Raw genomic sequence first — 16,853 nt, 5'->3', positions numbered from 1 at the left:
TGATCAGCAGCATGGAGATATTTAGTAGTGGTTCAACCAGATGAGTGGAAGTTCTTTGTTTCTTTCTGTCTTTCTTTCTTTTTTTTTGTTTGGGTCCGGTTGTGGGGCCTGAACACTGGGCCTGGGCACTGTCCCTCAGCTCTTCAGCTCAAGGCTAGCACTCTACCACTTGAGCCACAGAGCCACTTCCGGCTTTTTTCTTTTTGCTTATGTGGTGCTGAGGAATCGAACCCAGGGCCTCAGGCATGCAAGGCAAGCGCTCTACCCAGCCCAAGTTCTTTGTTTCTTAAGTCCTGTTAATTTTGTCGTATCACCTAATATTTTGGATTTAGCATCCACTTATCAGGGAGACCATGTACTGTTTGTCTCTTTGCTCTTGGCTCACCTCACTCAACATGATTCCTTCTAGCTCCATCCATTTCCCTGCAAATGCCATTATTTTGTCATTTCTAATGGCTGTATAATATTCCATTGTGTATAGATACCACAATTTTTGGATCCATTCAACTGTGGTGGGGCATCTGGGTTGTTTCCATATCCTAGCTATTGTGAACAGTGCTGCAATAAACATGGAGGTGCACATGTCCTTGTATATTGGTTCCTGTTGTTCAGGGTAGATGCCTAGAAGTGGTATGACTGGGTTATAAGGGAGGTCAATCTTTAGCTTTCTAAGGACCCTCCAGACTGCTTTCCAAAGTGGTTGTATAAGTGTACATTCCCACCAGCAGTGTAATAGGGTTCCTCTTCCTCCACATCCTCTCTAGCATTTGTCATTGGCTGATTTGTGGATGTGGAACATTCTGACTGGGGTAAGGTGGTATCTCAGGGTTGTCTTTATTTGCATTTCCTTCACCACCAGAGATGATGAACATTTCCTCATGTGTTTCTTTGCCATTTTTATTTCTTCATTTGAGAAGTCCCTCTTTAGTTCTCTTGCCCATTTAGTAATTGGTTTGTTAGGTTTGGGAGGGATTAGTTTCTTGAGTTCCCTGTATATACTGGATGTTAACCCCTTGTCTGATATATTGCTGGTAAATATTTTTCCCAATTAGTTGGTTGTCTTTCTAGCTTGGTTGCGATAGATTTAGCTGTGCAAAAGCTTTTTATTTTAAGGTAGTCCCATTTGTAAGTCTCTCTCCAATTTGTTGTGACCCTGGGACTCTGTTCAGGAAGTTCCTTCCTGTGCCTATGAGTTCAAGTGTCTCTCCTACTCTGTCCTGCAGTAGTTTCAGAGATTCGGGTTTATGTTAAGGTCCTTAATCCATTTTGAGTTGATGTTGGTGCATGGTGATAGGCTGGGGTCCACTTTTAGTTTTCTGTATGTTGGCCTCATACTTTAAACTTCCTCTTCCCACATAGCTGGCATTCTAAGAGTAAACTACCAACACATTGCTTATTTGTTGAGATGAGGATCTTGTTAACTTCTTTGCCTGAGTTGTTCTTGAACCATGGTCCTCCCTGTTTCTGCCTCTTGAGTAGCTGGGATTATAGACCACAATTCCTGTTTTGTTCATATCTTTTAGTAAAAGTGAATTTTTCTAAAACTTTCTGTCATATTTCCAAACCAATTACACAGAAGCAATCTCTCCATAATTTCTTTTCCCAGAGAGTTGTGTATATGTATATATGTGTATGTGTGTGTTTCACACTCACAATAATTAACAGTGTATGTACATGTCTCTTTACTTGGCACTATGTACTGAGGGAAGATGCATTCTTATCTTTAAACCATTAGAGTACTTGGTAGAGTTTTATTTCTTGTGAAGCAGAAATTGTGGTAGATACTATTACCTGTTTGAATGGATGGATGAATGAATGAATGAAATGAGAAAGGTGAAAGTCCCAGGAACATGATATCTATAAAGGAAATTTTGCTAATATTTTTCATCCTTCATCTTTATATTTGGGATTTCCCAAATGGACTGAGTGCTGAAAAATCCTCTTAAAAATGTGAAGGTACTCACTAAATGAGTATGCCTATTTGGTTTGAACTTGAAATGATGCTTTTGGTCAGCTGCCAGAGATGCTAATTGGGAAGGGTATGGAAACTTTAGGAGGTAAGGACCTAGCCGAAGGAAGTAGGCCCTGAGGGGTTATACCTCAGAAGGTTGTACCTAGTTCCTGTTGCATCCTTTCTTTCTCTCCTTCCTGCCTGTTACAAGATGAACAGCTCCTCCTCCTTCCTCCCTCCCCCCACCCCACCACCATACTCTAATTACAATATATCTGCCTTGCTGGGCTCAGGATCAAAGGTATTGAAACTTCTGTAACTATGAGCTGAAATAGATCTTTCTTCCCTGAAGTTACTTTGCTCAGATATTCAATCACAATGTAACACAACTTCTGTTTAATTTTTAAGGTAAGATCACCCAATTGCTAGCATAAAATCAACCAGGCACACAACGTAAAACTTGGGTCAATATCTAGTAAGCCAGTATTATGCTTTTGAGTCTTAAACATTTCACATTTACCATCACTGATAAAGTTCATGAACCCTCTTGCCATTATGGAAAGTCTTTGACTGCATTTTTCAGAGTTCCTCCTACTGCTTCCTAGCTTTACCTTTCTCAAAGTGTAAGAGGAAGGAAGTTCCACCAAGAAGATGTATCCTATTGTTTGGAAAAGAAAGACACCACAGATGATGGCTTCCTGACTTGGATACCTAGAAAAGGAAAATGTGTAGATGCACCGTAAAGCATCTAAATGGAATTCACTCTACAAACCAGAGGAAAACCAGGTAAAGGAAAAATCCTGAAAAGATCATTCTCCAAAAAAAAAGATATGTAGCTGGCCAACAAGCACAGGAAAAATATAAAAAGAGAAGAATTAACATATATTTTTGACAGTTAAAAAATTAAGGAATCGGGGCTGGGAAGATGGCTCAGTGGTAGAGCGCTTGCCTAGCATGCCTGAAGCCCTGGGTTCGATTCCTCAGCACCACATAAGCAAAAAGAAAAAAAAAAAGCCGGAAGTGGTGCTATAGCTCAAGTGGTAGAGTGCTAGCCTTGAGCTGAAGAGCTGAGGGACAGCGCCCAGGCCCAGAGTTCAGGCCCCACAACCGGACCCAAAAAAAAAAATTAAGGAATCAATAGTTTAATGTAATGCATTAACTATGTTTTAAACTTACATTTATTTATTTACTTATTTGTTTATTTATTTAATTAGTCATGGTACTTAAACTCAAGGCCTGGAGACTGTCTTTGAGCTTTTCCACTCAAGGCTGGCACTCTACCACTTTGAGCCACAGAGCCACTTCTGGTTTTCTGATGAAAGAGATAAGAGTCTCATGGACGTTCCTGCCTGGGCTGGCTTTGAACTGCAATCCTCAAATCTCAGGCTCCTCAGGAGATAGGATTACAGGCAGGAGTCATCAGCACCAGACACATTTTACTATTCTATCTTTAATTACGGTCTGACAAAACCAGTGGGAAATTAGATAGCTGCTCAACTCTAACTCTCAGATATTTTTTTAAGGAAAATAATTTTAAGGAATATATTTAATAATTTTTAAGTAAAGAAAAACACTTATTTTATTACAAAATGCTTTATTATAAATCGCATCTGGCCTTGTTTATCTTAAATCATTATATACAAGTAATTAGGATTTCTCTTCATTTGGTAGCATTCTAACACCAAAGTAAGAAATGCAGATAAATCTTCACTTTATCAGCCAAGGACAATGAGACTAGTGAGGCTGTACAAACTGCCCATGACCAAGATTATCTAATGTCAGTGCCAGGTGTGGCTACATGACTCCAGCTTTCTACATTAAGGTTCTTCAAACATTATTGCTTTACCCTGTTTTTAAAAAAACTTTGCCTATACATAAATAAACAAAAGCAAATGACAGGACAAGTAAATGGAGGACAGGGTAGAGGACAGAGGGAAAAATTTGCATTCTCTGGAGCCTCATTTTTACAAAGAAAATAATAGGAAATTAATAATGATTATTAATGAGTGGGAAATTAATCCCACTATTATTTGCTATAAGTATTTTTCCTGCAACATTCCTCAGTTACAAGAATTAAACCTGGACATTTGCAAGTACAATCCAAGATTTCTGCTATCTTCTCTTGGCTCTGCTGACCTCCTTTTATTAATTATGCTTGTGGCAAATGAGGTACATGATCTGTGTGCTGCAAGGAAAGAGGATTTCTGTGAGGCCTTGTGCTCAATGAAAGCCAGGAGCACAACTTGAGGCTCGAAATTGGGAGGATCTTTTTTCTTTTTTTTTCTTCACATCTTTCCAACCAAACTGTTGCCATCCTTTCTTCATGTGTTTCTTCCCATGTCTTGAAGAAAAATAAGAGAAGGAGATGGAGTCAGAAAATGAAGAGACAAGAAACATCTCTAAAAGATGAGAAAGAAAAAAGACACCAACGGCTAAAGCTGTGTAAAATAGTCTGATGTAGAATCACCTGGAATAGTTTGTTAAATGTACATTTCTAGACCATATCCCAGATCAGCTAAATGGGGATCTATTGGCATAGCATCATTTAAAGGTAAATAGAGGGCTGGGAAGGTGGCTCAGTGGTAGAGCGCTTGCCTTGCATGCCTGAGGCCCTGGGTTCGATTCCTCAGCACCACATAAGCAAAAAGAAAAAAGCCGGAAGTGGCGCTGTGGCTCAAGTGGTAGAGTGCTAGCCTTGAGCTGAAGAGCTGAAGGACAGCACCCAGGCCCAGAGTTCAGGCCCATGACTGACAAAAAAAAAAAAAAAAGTTTAAAGGTAAATAGAAAGCTTTTTGATAAAATAATTATTCCATTTTTTGTTGATTTGATTTCAAATTTTATTATTTTGATTTCAAATGTGCAAGTCCATTTACTTCTTAAAAGCTAGCCAAAAAAGTAATATTCAATTTATTTGCCTAAAAGCCTTTTCTTTTTTTATTCTGCACAACAGTTCATAATGATTACTTTTTGTGAAGAAGTTGGTATATTTTCACATACATCAAAGCAGCTCAGAAACATAGCACCTTCCATCAAAAGGATCTGCTTTAATGAGAGTAGCGGGAAAATGTCAAATATGTTCTCTTCTGCCAGCGGCACTGAGGCTGTGGATGCAGGAAAATCAACATGCATACAAAGATATGTGCCTTGCCATTTCCTAGCCTGTTTGCGAGGACATTCTCTAAATTATGATTCCATGTTCATCAAGTAGGCATTTTCTTATTGATAAGTGGCAAAAGTTGGACTATTGCCCCATATATTAGAAATTTTATTAGGAAGTACTATAACATCTTGTCTGCAGGAACCAATCGAACTGGTACCATTTTGTTTATGGTCAAATTTAGGTACAGCAGAAACTGCAGCGCTAAAGGACGTTTTACAGACTGTGCTTATGGAGTCAGGTTTTATGGAAGGTGCCCCATCAAGCTACTCCTGCAGCAATATTGTAGTTCAGATGCATGCAAGTTTTTTGGAGTATTAGTCATGGTTTCATTAGGAATCCATATTGAAAAGGGCCTGCTGTGTGGTGATCATGTGTCTAACCATATTGAATAGTACCTAGTGAGTAAGTGATCGTGTTGTGTATCCATACCTAGCTGGGCCTGCTGTGATAGTGATCATGTTGTGTGTAATTACACAGTTACCCTAGGAATTTATTACTATGGATCAGGCAACAGGGCAGAGAAGTCAATAATTGTGTTTGCTTTGGGCTACTACTTGTATTAGAGTCTAGGTAGACTTGGCTTGAGGATTAAAATGAGGTTGACATTGTCAATTCTCAATATTTTAGGGCAATTCATACTCTTTCATTTCATATAATGGCAAATTATTTGTAATTAGTCTGAGGTGGCTCGAGAAATGATGAAATCTGTTCAGAGTTAAAGGCAATTTTAAAATTGACAAATGAAATCAAGCTTGACTCAAGCTTACTCAACTAGAATGCCTTGAGAGTTATTCACAAATTTATAAAATAAACAATATCTTGCCAGAGAACAAAGTGAAAACACAGAAATTTTTGCTTTTATCCTCTCTGTCTCTGTCTCTGTCTCTGTCTCTCTTTCTCTGTCTCTCTCTCTCAGCTAAATCTCCATAGGGAGAATTTTTTCATCTTTTAGAACTAGGAAAAATTTTTTAGACCAAGGTTACCAGTTTTATGTTCCAATTTTCCTGGCAATCAAATAGTATCAATGGTTAATAAAGATGAAAAAGAGTTGACATGTGATTCAGACGTAGGGTTGTAGAGCACTTGTCTAGCATGTGTGAGGTTTTACTTTGACCTCCCAGAACACGTAAACATGTACACTCTCACACACACTATGTATATGTGAATAAATAAATAATGTGTGTGAGATATGTAATAAGATCAATAAGGGACCTGGCTTGATATGTTAACATACACATCCAAAATAGTGTGAGCTTTCACCATGGTATTTCAAACAGACATTGTATCTGGGAAGTCTTGTTTTGGAAGATTTCAGGGTCAATTTACAAACCATACAAGTAAAACAGTGTCATTGCTTTCTTCCTATATGACCAGGAAAATATAAAAAGCATTTACTCAATGATTTACTCACTTTAGTCAACCAGTTTGGCTCCAAGGTTATTTTCTCTTTACAAAATAAAGGTAGACTTAAACTTATTAGGGTGAATCTATTCTGAAAGATTTGCTGAAAACAATTAGACAATTATTTTCAAATTTTATTGGTTAAAAAAAAAATCTTCTAGATGCCCTCCCTGTGTGTTACAGGTATAATATTATGACTCCTGATAATGTCATTTATGGTATCATTTGTGAACATGATTTTCAGCTGAGCAGAAACTCAGACACAGCAAGCCTATGGATTATGATGGGATTTTTAATAGGTAAGTAGCTCTTTTCCTTTTGACTTTAAATAGAAGGTAAGCATGTTGCTTTTCAGACAGAAACTTGAGTGACTAAAATTAGCTCTAGAATTTTCTAATATAAGAGAATGGAAGGAAGAAAGAAATGGGAGGAAAACAGTAGGAGTGACAGAATTCTTCTCTTCATATCTACACTTAATATCATATAATTTTTCTAATCATAGTTATTGAAGCATTTTTGAAAAATGAGAAGTAATCTGACTTTTCAGAGACTCTGGTTCAGTATTTAGATTCAAATGAGTCTCAAATAAAGGTATATGATCTTATTTATGAAAGGTCTCAGTTTGTCTTTTTGACTTCTACATGGCTATAATGATTTTTTGTTTGTTTTAGTTTTGAGAAAAGATTTTGTCTATATAGCAGACGTATCCTCAAACCCATCATCTTCCAGTCTCAGCTTCCCAAAACCTGGGATTGGAGGAGAGCGTGACCATGATTATTTGCATAACAGTTCCACTCCATGCCTGGATATTTTATGGGACTAAAGAGGGGCAGGGAATGGGGTATTGTAGAAGAGTGGGGAAGAGATGGCATGTTCAATTTGCCAATTGTTAGGCAATTTGCAACTTATTATTTTATTCTTTATCACTTCTCATGAGGACTTTGGTGTGATTGGTGCATTATATCCAGTTCTCAAAGTTAAAGATGTTAAGCAACACATGAAAATCATAGAACATATAGTAATGTCATCTCTCTCTAAGCCCCAAACCCAAACTTTAATTCTTTTACCCTGCTGTCTTGGGAATTATACTCAGGGGTCTCATGCTTGCAAGGCAGGTACCATATTTCCAGATGTTTTCCATTTGTTCTTTTAGAAATAGGGTCTTGGTCTATGCTTGGTCTGGTGTGGGCTGCAATTCTACTTGTACTTCCCATGTTGTTGGGGAAAATATGTAACAGGTGCTACCCTAAAGCCACAGGTTGAAATTAAGTCCTTGAGCTTTTGCACTGTCCTTCAATTGGGATCTCCAGACCTCAGACATCCAAATAGCTAGAATTATAGGGTTGAGTCACTGTAACTGGTCAGACATTAATTATTGAAAATGAATTTTAAAAAGTGATCCACCTAGAATAACAACAAAATTTTATCATTATTATCATCATTATTATTTTCTTTAATTAGTTGCACGAAAGAGTTGTCACTTACAGCACAGTTTATGAATATGATTTAACTTGCTTGATGTCACCCCCTGAGCATTCTCACCCCTCCCTACCAGCATCACCTTCCCTCTTTTTCTTATATTTGTAGGATAGGCATTACACTTTTTACTGCTTTTTTTCTCTTCTCCTCATTTGTCTATTCCTTCTCTCCTTAACTGCACTCCACCCCTTTCAAATAAAAAAAAAGCCATTCTAACAGAAAAAAAGAACCATTTTCAGTTTATGTTGTTGACTTTTGATTTAGCCTTTCTAAAGAATTTGCCAGTTAAGATCTCCACTGAATCTCTACTGTTTCTGTTAATACATGTGTGTATACCTGCATACTTCCCAAAGTATTTATTTACATATTTGTAAACAAATTCTAGTTTCCACATATGAGAAAAACCATGTCATCTTAGTCTCTTCAGGCCTGACTTATTTCACTTAACATCATTTTTTCCAGGTACTGTTACTATTATTTTAAACAGTAGGATTATAAAGTAAAATGTAAATTTTTTCCCTTACTTTCCTTGAAATCTTATTTATCTCATTAAGGGAGTAACTTCAAATATTTGTCAAATATATGTCAAATTTTTTCCTTTGTTAACAACTTAGACACAATTTAAATAAGACCAGAACTGTTAAATCCATTGGCTGACACATAGTACATATGCCATTTCAACTTCATGGAAGAGAAGTAGGAAGAGAGAGGACCATACTGGTTAATAGGACCTTTGTGCAGTAGACTAGACCAAACCAAGCTGTAGCTACCTCCCCAGGTGGTGGGCGTGAATATGGTAGCTAAAACTGGTCATCAAACCAATGTCCACTTATAGAACTTCTATGTTCTTAAAAATCTTCTCAAGTTGTCCTAAAATGTTATCTCTGTTCTTTGGCAGGCTCGGGGCTATCTACTTACTAGCCCTAAGGGGACTATTAAGTGTTGCCAGGACTATTGGACTGGGGAGATTTGGATAACAGAGATATGGCACATAAAGTCCTCTGTATGCTCTGAGTAAGAGGGGATGATATCCTCCATTAAAACATAGTTGACTTTAGGACTATCCTTGGTGTTTTCCCTCTTGAGCTACCAAATCTGCCTATGGCACGTGGTCTTAGAAATGGGGCTACTCTCTTTTTAAGTAAAGACACAGTGTAAGCATTGTACATGGGATTATAGACAGAAAACAATGCTGGCAAATAATAGCTATTGTCACCAAACTAGAGGACAGCTTTCACATAGATAGAATGCATAAGAACACTCCTTTTCACCCTAGGGCTGCATAACCTGAAACAGCAATGCATACCTTGTTGATGCAAAGGTCAAATTACCTCTTGGCCCTGCATACCCTTAGCTCACTCCTGCAAGAGTAGGAGGCATTGGTCCTAGTTAAGCTCCTTTGCACAAAAGAATGTTAACTCTATCCTCTGGGACATGGTCATTTAAGACATATTGGTCTGTCCATAATTGGGCACTTAGAAGAGCCACATTTCAGGCCTGTGGGGAGATGTGAGAGAGAAAGAGAGAGAGGGTGGGGGGAGATTTTCCCAGGTACCTGCTCAAGGGGAAAGGGATGAGCCAGTGGAGGAAGTCAGGAAAGGCAGCTGAGATAAACATAAACATACAAGATACTGAACTGACAAAGTACAGGATTTTCACTGCAATGCCCTACTGAAAATAACATGAAGGGTCCAGTTAATACCATGAATATAACCATGACTTCAACTGAATGGCAACTGTGCTAAATTTGGAGTTGCTTTTCTCCAAATATGGAATTTCTCAAGGGCAAGGTAGCTGCATTAAAAAAGTATCCCTCCCCTCCCCTTCCCTTTCCCTCTCTTTCTCTCTCTTTCCCTCCCTCCCTCCCCACCTCTCTTTCTCTTCCCTTTCCTCCTGTGGCCCTGCTCCAACAATTGTAGTTTCCTCTTTCAAGTTCACTTTTTCAACCATCATTATCATGCTCTTTATTAAGTAGATAGAGGTTAGTCTCAGAAATACAAAGTCCTGAAATTAAATGTAGACACTTTTCTTGTTGTTTGGATATAGATGATTGTCCAACCAGACTTATTAGGTGAAACAAGAGCTTTACTCATTTTCTGGTACCCTTCAAAGGCCTGAGTGTGTGGTCAATCTATTCCATGTGTGGGGCATTGGGTGAGGAAACAATGAGACAGACTGTTGGTGTGATTCAGAATCTAGTGTGTGGATCCTTTGGAGCTGTGTGCTTTCATGTCTGTTTACTTCAATTATACCTATTTCATTTTTCCCCTTTGGTTAATAAGTTACAGAGCTTTCAGGCTGGTATTTTTTTGCGTCTATCCTGATTCTTTGTAGAAATGGGAAGTAAAGCGTCAGCTTATACACAAGGTGGCACCCTGTGATTCCAACCAGGTTTGAGAGATTCAGCTAAGAGACTGAGCCACAGCTACAAATTTTTATTTACCACCTGGTATTCTCGCTGTGATGAATGGAAGAAGTGGAAGATGTTTGGCATGTCACCTCTTAGTAAAGCCTTCATCCCTACATCAGAGATTCAGAGCTGCCTCCATAAAGGGTATGAAACCACAGCATTGATTCCAGTAGATTGTAATGAATGCAGACCTCATATTCAGATTACATATGTAAAACTACAGAGCTTCATTAGTACCAGGCTCATTCCTAGGAACATAAAGGGTGTGTTTGTAGAGATGTAGTTCACATACTAACCCAATCAATATTCCATTGGATTTGCTGATATAGAGAGCCAATTAGAAAGAATGTAACAGAAATAGTTGGATAGCAACTGTGTTTATTAGTTTTAAAGTTCCTTTAAAAATAATGTTGTTCGTTATTTGGAAACAGTTTAATACTGGGACATGGAAACTGGAGTATTCATATTTGTTTTAATTTAGACTCTTTAGACAGTGTGCTTTATTCATTCGGTTTTTAAAAACTTGTTCTAATTCTAGGGTGTTTCATAAACACATGCCATTTGGAATTGATCTAAAGCATATTGAAGTGGATGGATTTTAGAATGATTGTAGTTAGTGTAGTGTATGTCAAAATTAAGATAGGCAACTAGGCTGCATAACCATTTGAAACAAGTTTTGATTAACAGAGACATGTTATGAGATGATATGCTTTTGAAAAAGCATTTTGTGTTTTTAGCACTAATAATGTTTTCAACAAGATGGAAATAAATTGTATAAAAATAGTATTTATGCACAGATAATCCAATGGTAGAAGCATTCTAGTTTGGGCACTGAATTGGAAGCTAAGAAATGTATGTGCGTGCATGTGTGTGTAACAGAATATGCTCCAATGGAAAAATGCATTGTGCTATTTGCTTCAAACTATTTTATTCCAAGTTTTATAATCACTGCCTACAGGACAACCAGAAAAATGGAGACTTAAGATTTTTAAAAATGCTATCTGATCAAAGTAAGGGAATAACAGAAAAATAACAACTATAGCAAAAACTACTCTTTAGTTGAATTAAAAAAAACTTTAATTAGTCCTAATGTTCTCTTTGGTGAAAGATAGGAAGCTTACAACTATAACAAAAACTGCTCTTTGTTTGAATTTTAAAAAAAAAACCCAAAACTTTAATTAGTCCTAAAGTTATCTTTGTGAAAGATAGGAAGCTAGAGAGCAGGGTAAGCCAACTGGAATGGAATGGAGTATCACTAAATTTCTTCATGGAATATCAGTCAACAATATGAATCAGATGTGAGAAATGGAACTGGAGAATTAGTGTTTAATAGAGCAGATGTTGTTCTTTTCTTCCTTGGGGCTCTTGCATCGTTAGGCTCTGGGTTACACACTATAATAGCCATAGTTGCAAGTCTCAGCAATTAACTTTTCACCAACAACTTTAGACTGTTGAATTGTCAACTGGAGCTTGGATAGGAGGGTAGTGCTGTTGAGCAAACAAGAGTTTTCAAATAAGGGCAGATTTTTATTTGAACCCAAGTAGTGTTGAAACCTGGCAAGCCATGTGTCTGAGTCTGTTTCCTTATTGACAAAAAATTGCATTCTTCCTATAAAGAAGTGTCTTTACTGTTGGACTGTAGCAAAGCATCTACCCTTTCATAAGTAGGATATTGATCGATTATTGGAAAATGGTAAAGATGTTACAGTTTGGGGAAATTTTGTGAGATGGGTAATGCTTGAAGATTAATCAAGAAACAGGAAAAATAGGGCGATGTCAACAATAGCTGGTACTTGAGTCAACTTGATTTTTTTCCTCCTCTTTAGAGCTTTCTTCTTTGGGTTCCGGAGAAAGCCACATCTTCTTCCTCTCAAGTGTCACAGCCATTGTCTGTAATGTCATCTGGCATTATTAATCACGCCTTGTGTCATCTGTATCGTTTTCTTCGCCTATTTCCATCTTGGAGGGGGGTGGTGGTGGTGATGGTGGCTGACATCCATCTCTGCAGCTGCCCTATTACCTGGAAGCAAGAACTTGAGCTCCGATTCCTTGGCGTCTTGACAGCACCCAGTATTTTCACACCAGCTGCCACGGGGGACACGTTTGCTGCTTTGGTGAAATCTTTTAAAGTCGCGCCTTTTTGAGCTCTGCCGTTTGTTTTGTGGCTCGGGAGAAGCATCTACCGTCCAACTCGGATAACTCCGCTGAAGTTTGGATGACAGGTTGAAGTCCACTTGTTGCGTTCAGCGTCTCAAACCTCTCACTCGCTGCTGCCGCGGGCATCCTCCGGCAAAGGCGCGGACCGGAGGGGGATGATGCTCCGCGCGGGCGATCGCTTTCGGGACAGGTACCCGAGGATGCAGGACGAAGGCTGAGCGTTTTCCGGGGGAGTGGGGGCGGGCGGGCGAGCGAGCGAGCTCCACCGGGGCCGACGCGCCGGGAGTGGGCAGCGGGAGCGGACCTTTCGCACCTCCCGGGGACGCGCGGGCTGGGGAGGCGGGTTCGCCGGCGCTCAGGCGCCCGGCAGATCAGGATGTGATGGTGGCCGCGGCTGGAGGACCGACAGCTTCCTTTCCCGCGCTCTCCGCCTCCGGCACCCGAGCGAGGCTCGACGCGGCTGTCGGGGGGCCCCCGGAGCGCCTTCCTCCGGAGCGCCCGGCCGGCGCGGTGGACCCGGCCGCGGAGGCAGAGGCGGACGCGCCGGGGAACTCGCGCACCTGGCACCTGCCACGCGGCGAGCGAGCGGCGGCGACCCGCCGAGCCGAGCGACGCCGCCGCCCCCTCTCCCGCGAACGGCTAGAGGCCCGGCACGCTCCCGCCGGCCGGCCGTGCCGCGGAGAGAGTGGGTGGGCAGGCAAGGGAGGGGAAGGGAGAGGAAGCAGGGAGGGGAGGGAGAGGGCGAGGCGCGCTCCCGAGGCGGGGGCGCGCTCTCGCGCGGGCTGCCGGGATCGCTCGCCGCCGCTGTGGTAATGTCCGCCATGTTGGCCATGGCGCAGGGAGCGGATCGGGCGGGCGAGCGGCGGATCTAGAGTGTGGAAGCGGCCGCGGGCGGCGGGGGGCTGTTTTCGGGCGGGGTGGGCGCCCATGCTGTGGCCGGGGGCAGTGAGGAGGAGGAGGAGGAGCGGGCCGGCCGCGCTGCACTGAGGAAGGAGGTGGAGGAGGCGGCGGGAGTGCTCCCCCCCTCCCCGCCCGCCCCGCCGCCGCCGCCCGGGCTGTTCCTGTAAGGCGGGGAGACAATGAGTAAACTCTCCTTCCGAGCGCGGGCGCTGGACGCCGCCAAACCGCTGCCTATCTACCGCGGCAAGGACATGCCTGATCTCAACGACTGCGTCTCCATCAACCGGGCCGTGCCCCAGATGCCCACCGGGATGGAGAAGGAGGAGGAATCGGTAGGGACTCGAGTGTTTATTACCCCCCCTTCCCTCCTCCCCCCTCCCCTTTGTCAGTCGGGCCTTGCCATTCACAGAGCGCTTTACGCTCGCTGGAGGGCGCCACTGCCGCTCGAACGCATGGGACTCTACGCTGGCGGAGTAGCGTAAACCCTCTCGGCCGGCGCAGCGCCCGCCCGCAGCCGCCATGTTGTTGCGTCCCAGTGTTGTGATTAGCTCGCTGCGCCGCTTACGCTGCCGTAAGGGGGCCTTGCCGTAATCAGCGGCCGGGAATGGCGCAGGGAATGTGCTGGCCGTAATTGGCGTACGGCCTCTGTTTACCTTTTTTTTTTTTTTTTTTTTTTCTTTTAAATTAACCATTTCTCCTGTGCGGGGTTGAGGAACAGAGAAGGCCCCCGTGGGTTGGGAAGTACTTTTCCTTCCATTTTTTTAAAAAGGGGGCTTGCAGTAGGTTCCCTTTGAAATGACTTAGGGAAAGTAAAAGGCTTTCCAACCAAACGTCTCCCAGCGAGGTACGAGTCGCCGCTTCCCAGCGGGAGAGGGTGCACCGGGAGGAGGCGGCGCCGCCGGGGGAGGCCGCGACTGCCGCCCGGGACGTAGCCGGGGAACGCGATCGGACCGGACGCGGGCTGCGAGGCTGGCGGGCCGGCTGCCTCTGCCTGCCTGTCTGCCTGCCTGTCTGCCTGCCTGTCTGACCGGGCGGACTCCCGCTCGGTGCGCAGCGTTAGGACGGAGCCGAGGTGCTGCTCCCGACGAGCGAGCCGTCGGCTCCACGCTGCCCCGCGCTGCGCCCCGGTATTTGGTGTTGGAAGGCGGTCTCTCAGAAGTTCAGGACCCAGTGCATCCAAGCGGACAGTTGCGTTTTTGATAATAAAGTCGCTTTGGGGGGGGGAGATGGTGCCCCCCCCAATAAATGAACATTTGCGTAATGTTGCACTTGGTTTGACAGAACCAGGTTTTACGTAATGCAGCCTCGCGTTTCATTTGGCAGTGTCTGTGGATGCTTGTGGTGGTGTTACTTGCTGGTGAAGTTCATAGTAACTGCACTCTCGAATTTCTTCAATGAACCTCCAGTCCCGCCTTATTGTCAACCTCGGGCGTGTGAGGATTGGTTCTCTGGCTTCTGTGACTGTCAAAAGAAAGCCCGAGGTTTCTGTGATTGGGTTTCTCTTTTGACTATTAATATTGCAGGAAATGCATTTAAGCTTTTGATTGGCTGCTCGGGTTCTGACCTCGTTATGTTACCCTGTTATTAGTACTTTCTACTGCGATTTCATCGTTATGTTCTTGGGTGTTGATTACCTGAAAGGCGTAACATTTTCATAAGATAAATATGACAGTAGCCATCAGGATGAACATTAAATTAAAAAAATAGTAATATTGGAACCCAGCATTTATGCCTAATTTTTGGAGCCAATCATATCTGAGAATTTCTTAGCTTCTGTTTCACAAAAGCTGATTTTACAAAAGCTGTTTCACAAAATTTGATGTTAAGGTAACTTATTTTCCCACAGATTTTAAAAAAGTAATAGTGTCTACAAGAATTCATTGAATTATTTGAATTTTAAGAATATATTTGGAAATTCCTTTCGTGTTTTTTATCCCCCCCTCCCAATAGAAAGGTAGCTTAATGAATCATGAAAGTATCGATATTATATGTAATTAAGTGTATCCTGTTATTTTAGAACTGGAGTCAAGAGCCATTTTCTAAAATGAAGAGTTAACCCCTGGAAGATACATTGTGGGTTTATTTTTTGCAATCAGCACTGGGCCCTGAGTTTACCATATATTTTAAGTATTTTAATTTTAATTTAGGTTTACTTTTGTGTCGTAATAGTGCCTGGCAAGTTCAAAACTCTTGAGTTCAAACCCAGTACTATCCAGAAAAAAGTAGCAAAAAATGAATTATAAGCCTTGTAATAATATTAACTTTCTCAACAAAACTTGTAACTTCAGGGGTAGAAAGTAAGTGCTAAGCTTGTCTCTGTTCACTAGCCTGCTAGCTTCACTTGTCCAGTTTGGGGGAAGAAAAAAAAATCTGATAAAGATAATGGAAATTCAGGACCTCTCAATTTCACCCTCCCCCCCTTTTTTTGTGCCTGTCCTGGAGCTTGAACTCAGGGCCTGGGTGCTGTCCCTGAGCTGCTTTTACTCAAGGCTTTACCAACAACTTGAGCCACAGCTCCACTCTGGCTCTTCTTCTTCTTCTTCCTCCTTCCTTCTTCTTTCTTCTTCTTCTTCTTCTTCTTCTTCTTCTTCTTCTTCTTCTTCTTCTTCTTCTTCTTCTTCTTCTTCTTCTTCTCCTCCTCCTCCTCCTCCTCCTCCTCCTCCTCCTCCTCCTCCTCCTCCTCCTCCTCCTCCTCCTCCTCCTCCTCCTCCTCCTCCTTCCTTCTTCCTTCTTTCTTCTTCCTCCTTCTTCTTCCTCCTTCTTCTTCTTCTTCTTTTGGTAGTTTAGTGGAGATAGTGGAGTCTCACAGATTTTTCTGCCCTGTCTGGGTTCAAGCTACAATCCTCAGATCTCAGCCCAGCTATGATTACAGGCATAAGCCACTGATGCTCAGCTCTTTTGAGTAATATTTTTTGCTTTTTTAGTGCTGTGAGTGGAGGTCCTTAAAGCCAAGCAAATTCTATTTGTAATATTTATTTATTTTTTTTTCTGCTTATGTGGTGCTAAGGAATCGAACCCAGGGCCTCATGCATGCAGGGCAAGTGCTGTACCACTGAGCCACCTTCCCAGCCCCCTATTTGTAATATTTATAATGTCTTTTGCTTCCCAGAAGGTTCAGTTGAGGTGCTAGATTGTTCTTTTCATTTTTACAAAAAATAAAAAAACAATATTATGTGTGTGTATGTATCAGAAGACTGGTATTTTCATCAGTGACAGCCAGCCAGTTCACTTCCTCTAATCTTTTATTTACAGGAATTTTGTTAGCAATACAATGCTTTCTCTTTCTCTCTCTGTATATGTGTGTGTATATAGTATATATTTTTAAGTATGCCTTGATAATGATGCGCACCATCATGTCTAATTGGACTTAAAATATTAATTGGTGATTAAAAACT

The 16,853-nt window shown here is 41.8% G+C and overlaps 1 protein-coding gene across 1 annotated transcript in view; it reads left to right on the top strand.

Moving 5' to 3' along the window:
• Nucleotides 1–13,355: 13,355 nt before the first annotated feature.
• Epc2 (enhancer of polycomb homolog 2) overlaps nucleotides 13,356–16,853 on the top strand; it is a 101,615-nt gene continuing 98,117 nt past the window's right edge. The window contains exon 1 of the mRNA XM_070023496.1: nucleotides 13,356–13,790. Coding sequence (XP_069879597.1) covers nucleotides 13,638–13,790 — 153 coding nt within the window. The 5' untranslated portion in view covers nucleotides 13,356–13,637. The remainder of the gene's footprint in view (nucleotides 13,791–16,853) is intronic.

The sequence above is a fragment of the Dipodomys merriami genome, unplaced genomic scaffold, assembly GCF_024711535.1.
Source record: "Dipodomys merriami isolate MVZ:Mamm:240054 unplaced genomic scaffold, mDipMer1.0.p SCAF_1, whole genome shotgun sequence".
Taxonomy (NCBI): Eukaryota; Metazoa; Chordata; class Mammalia; order Rodentia; family Heteromyidae; genus Dipodomys; species Dipodomys merriami.
This window is presented reverse-complemented; position numbering and strand designations above follow the sequence as displayed.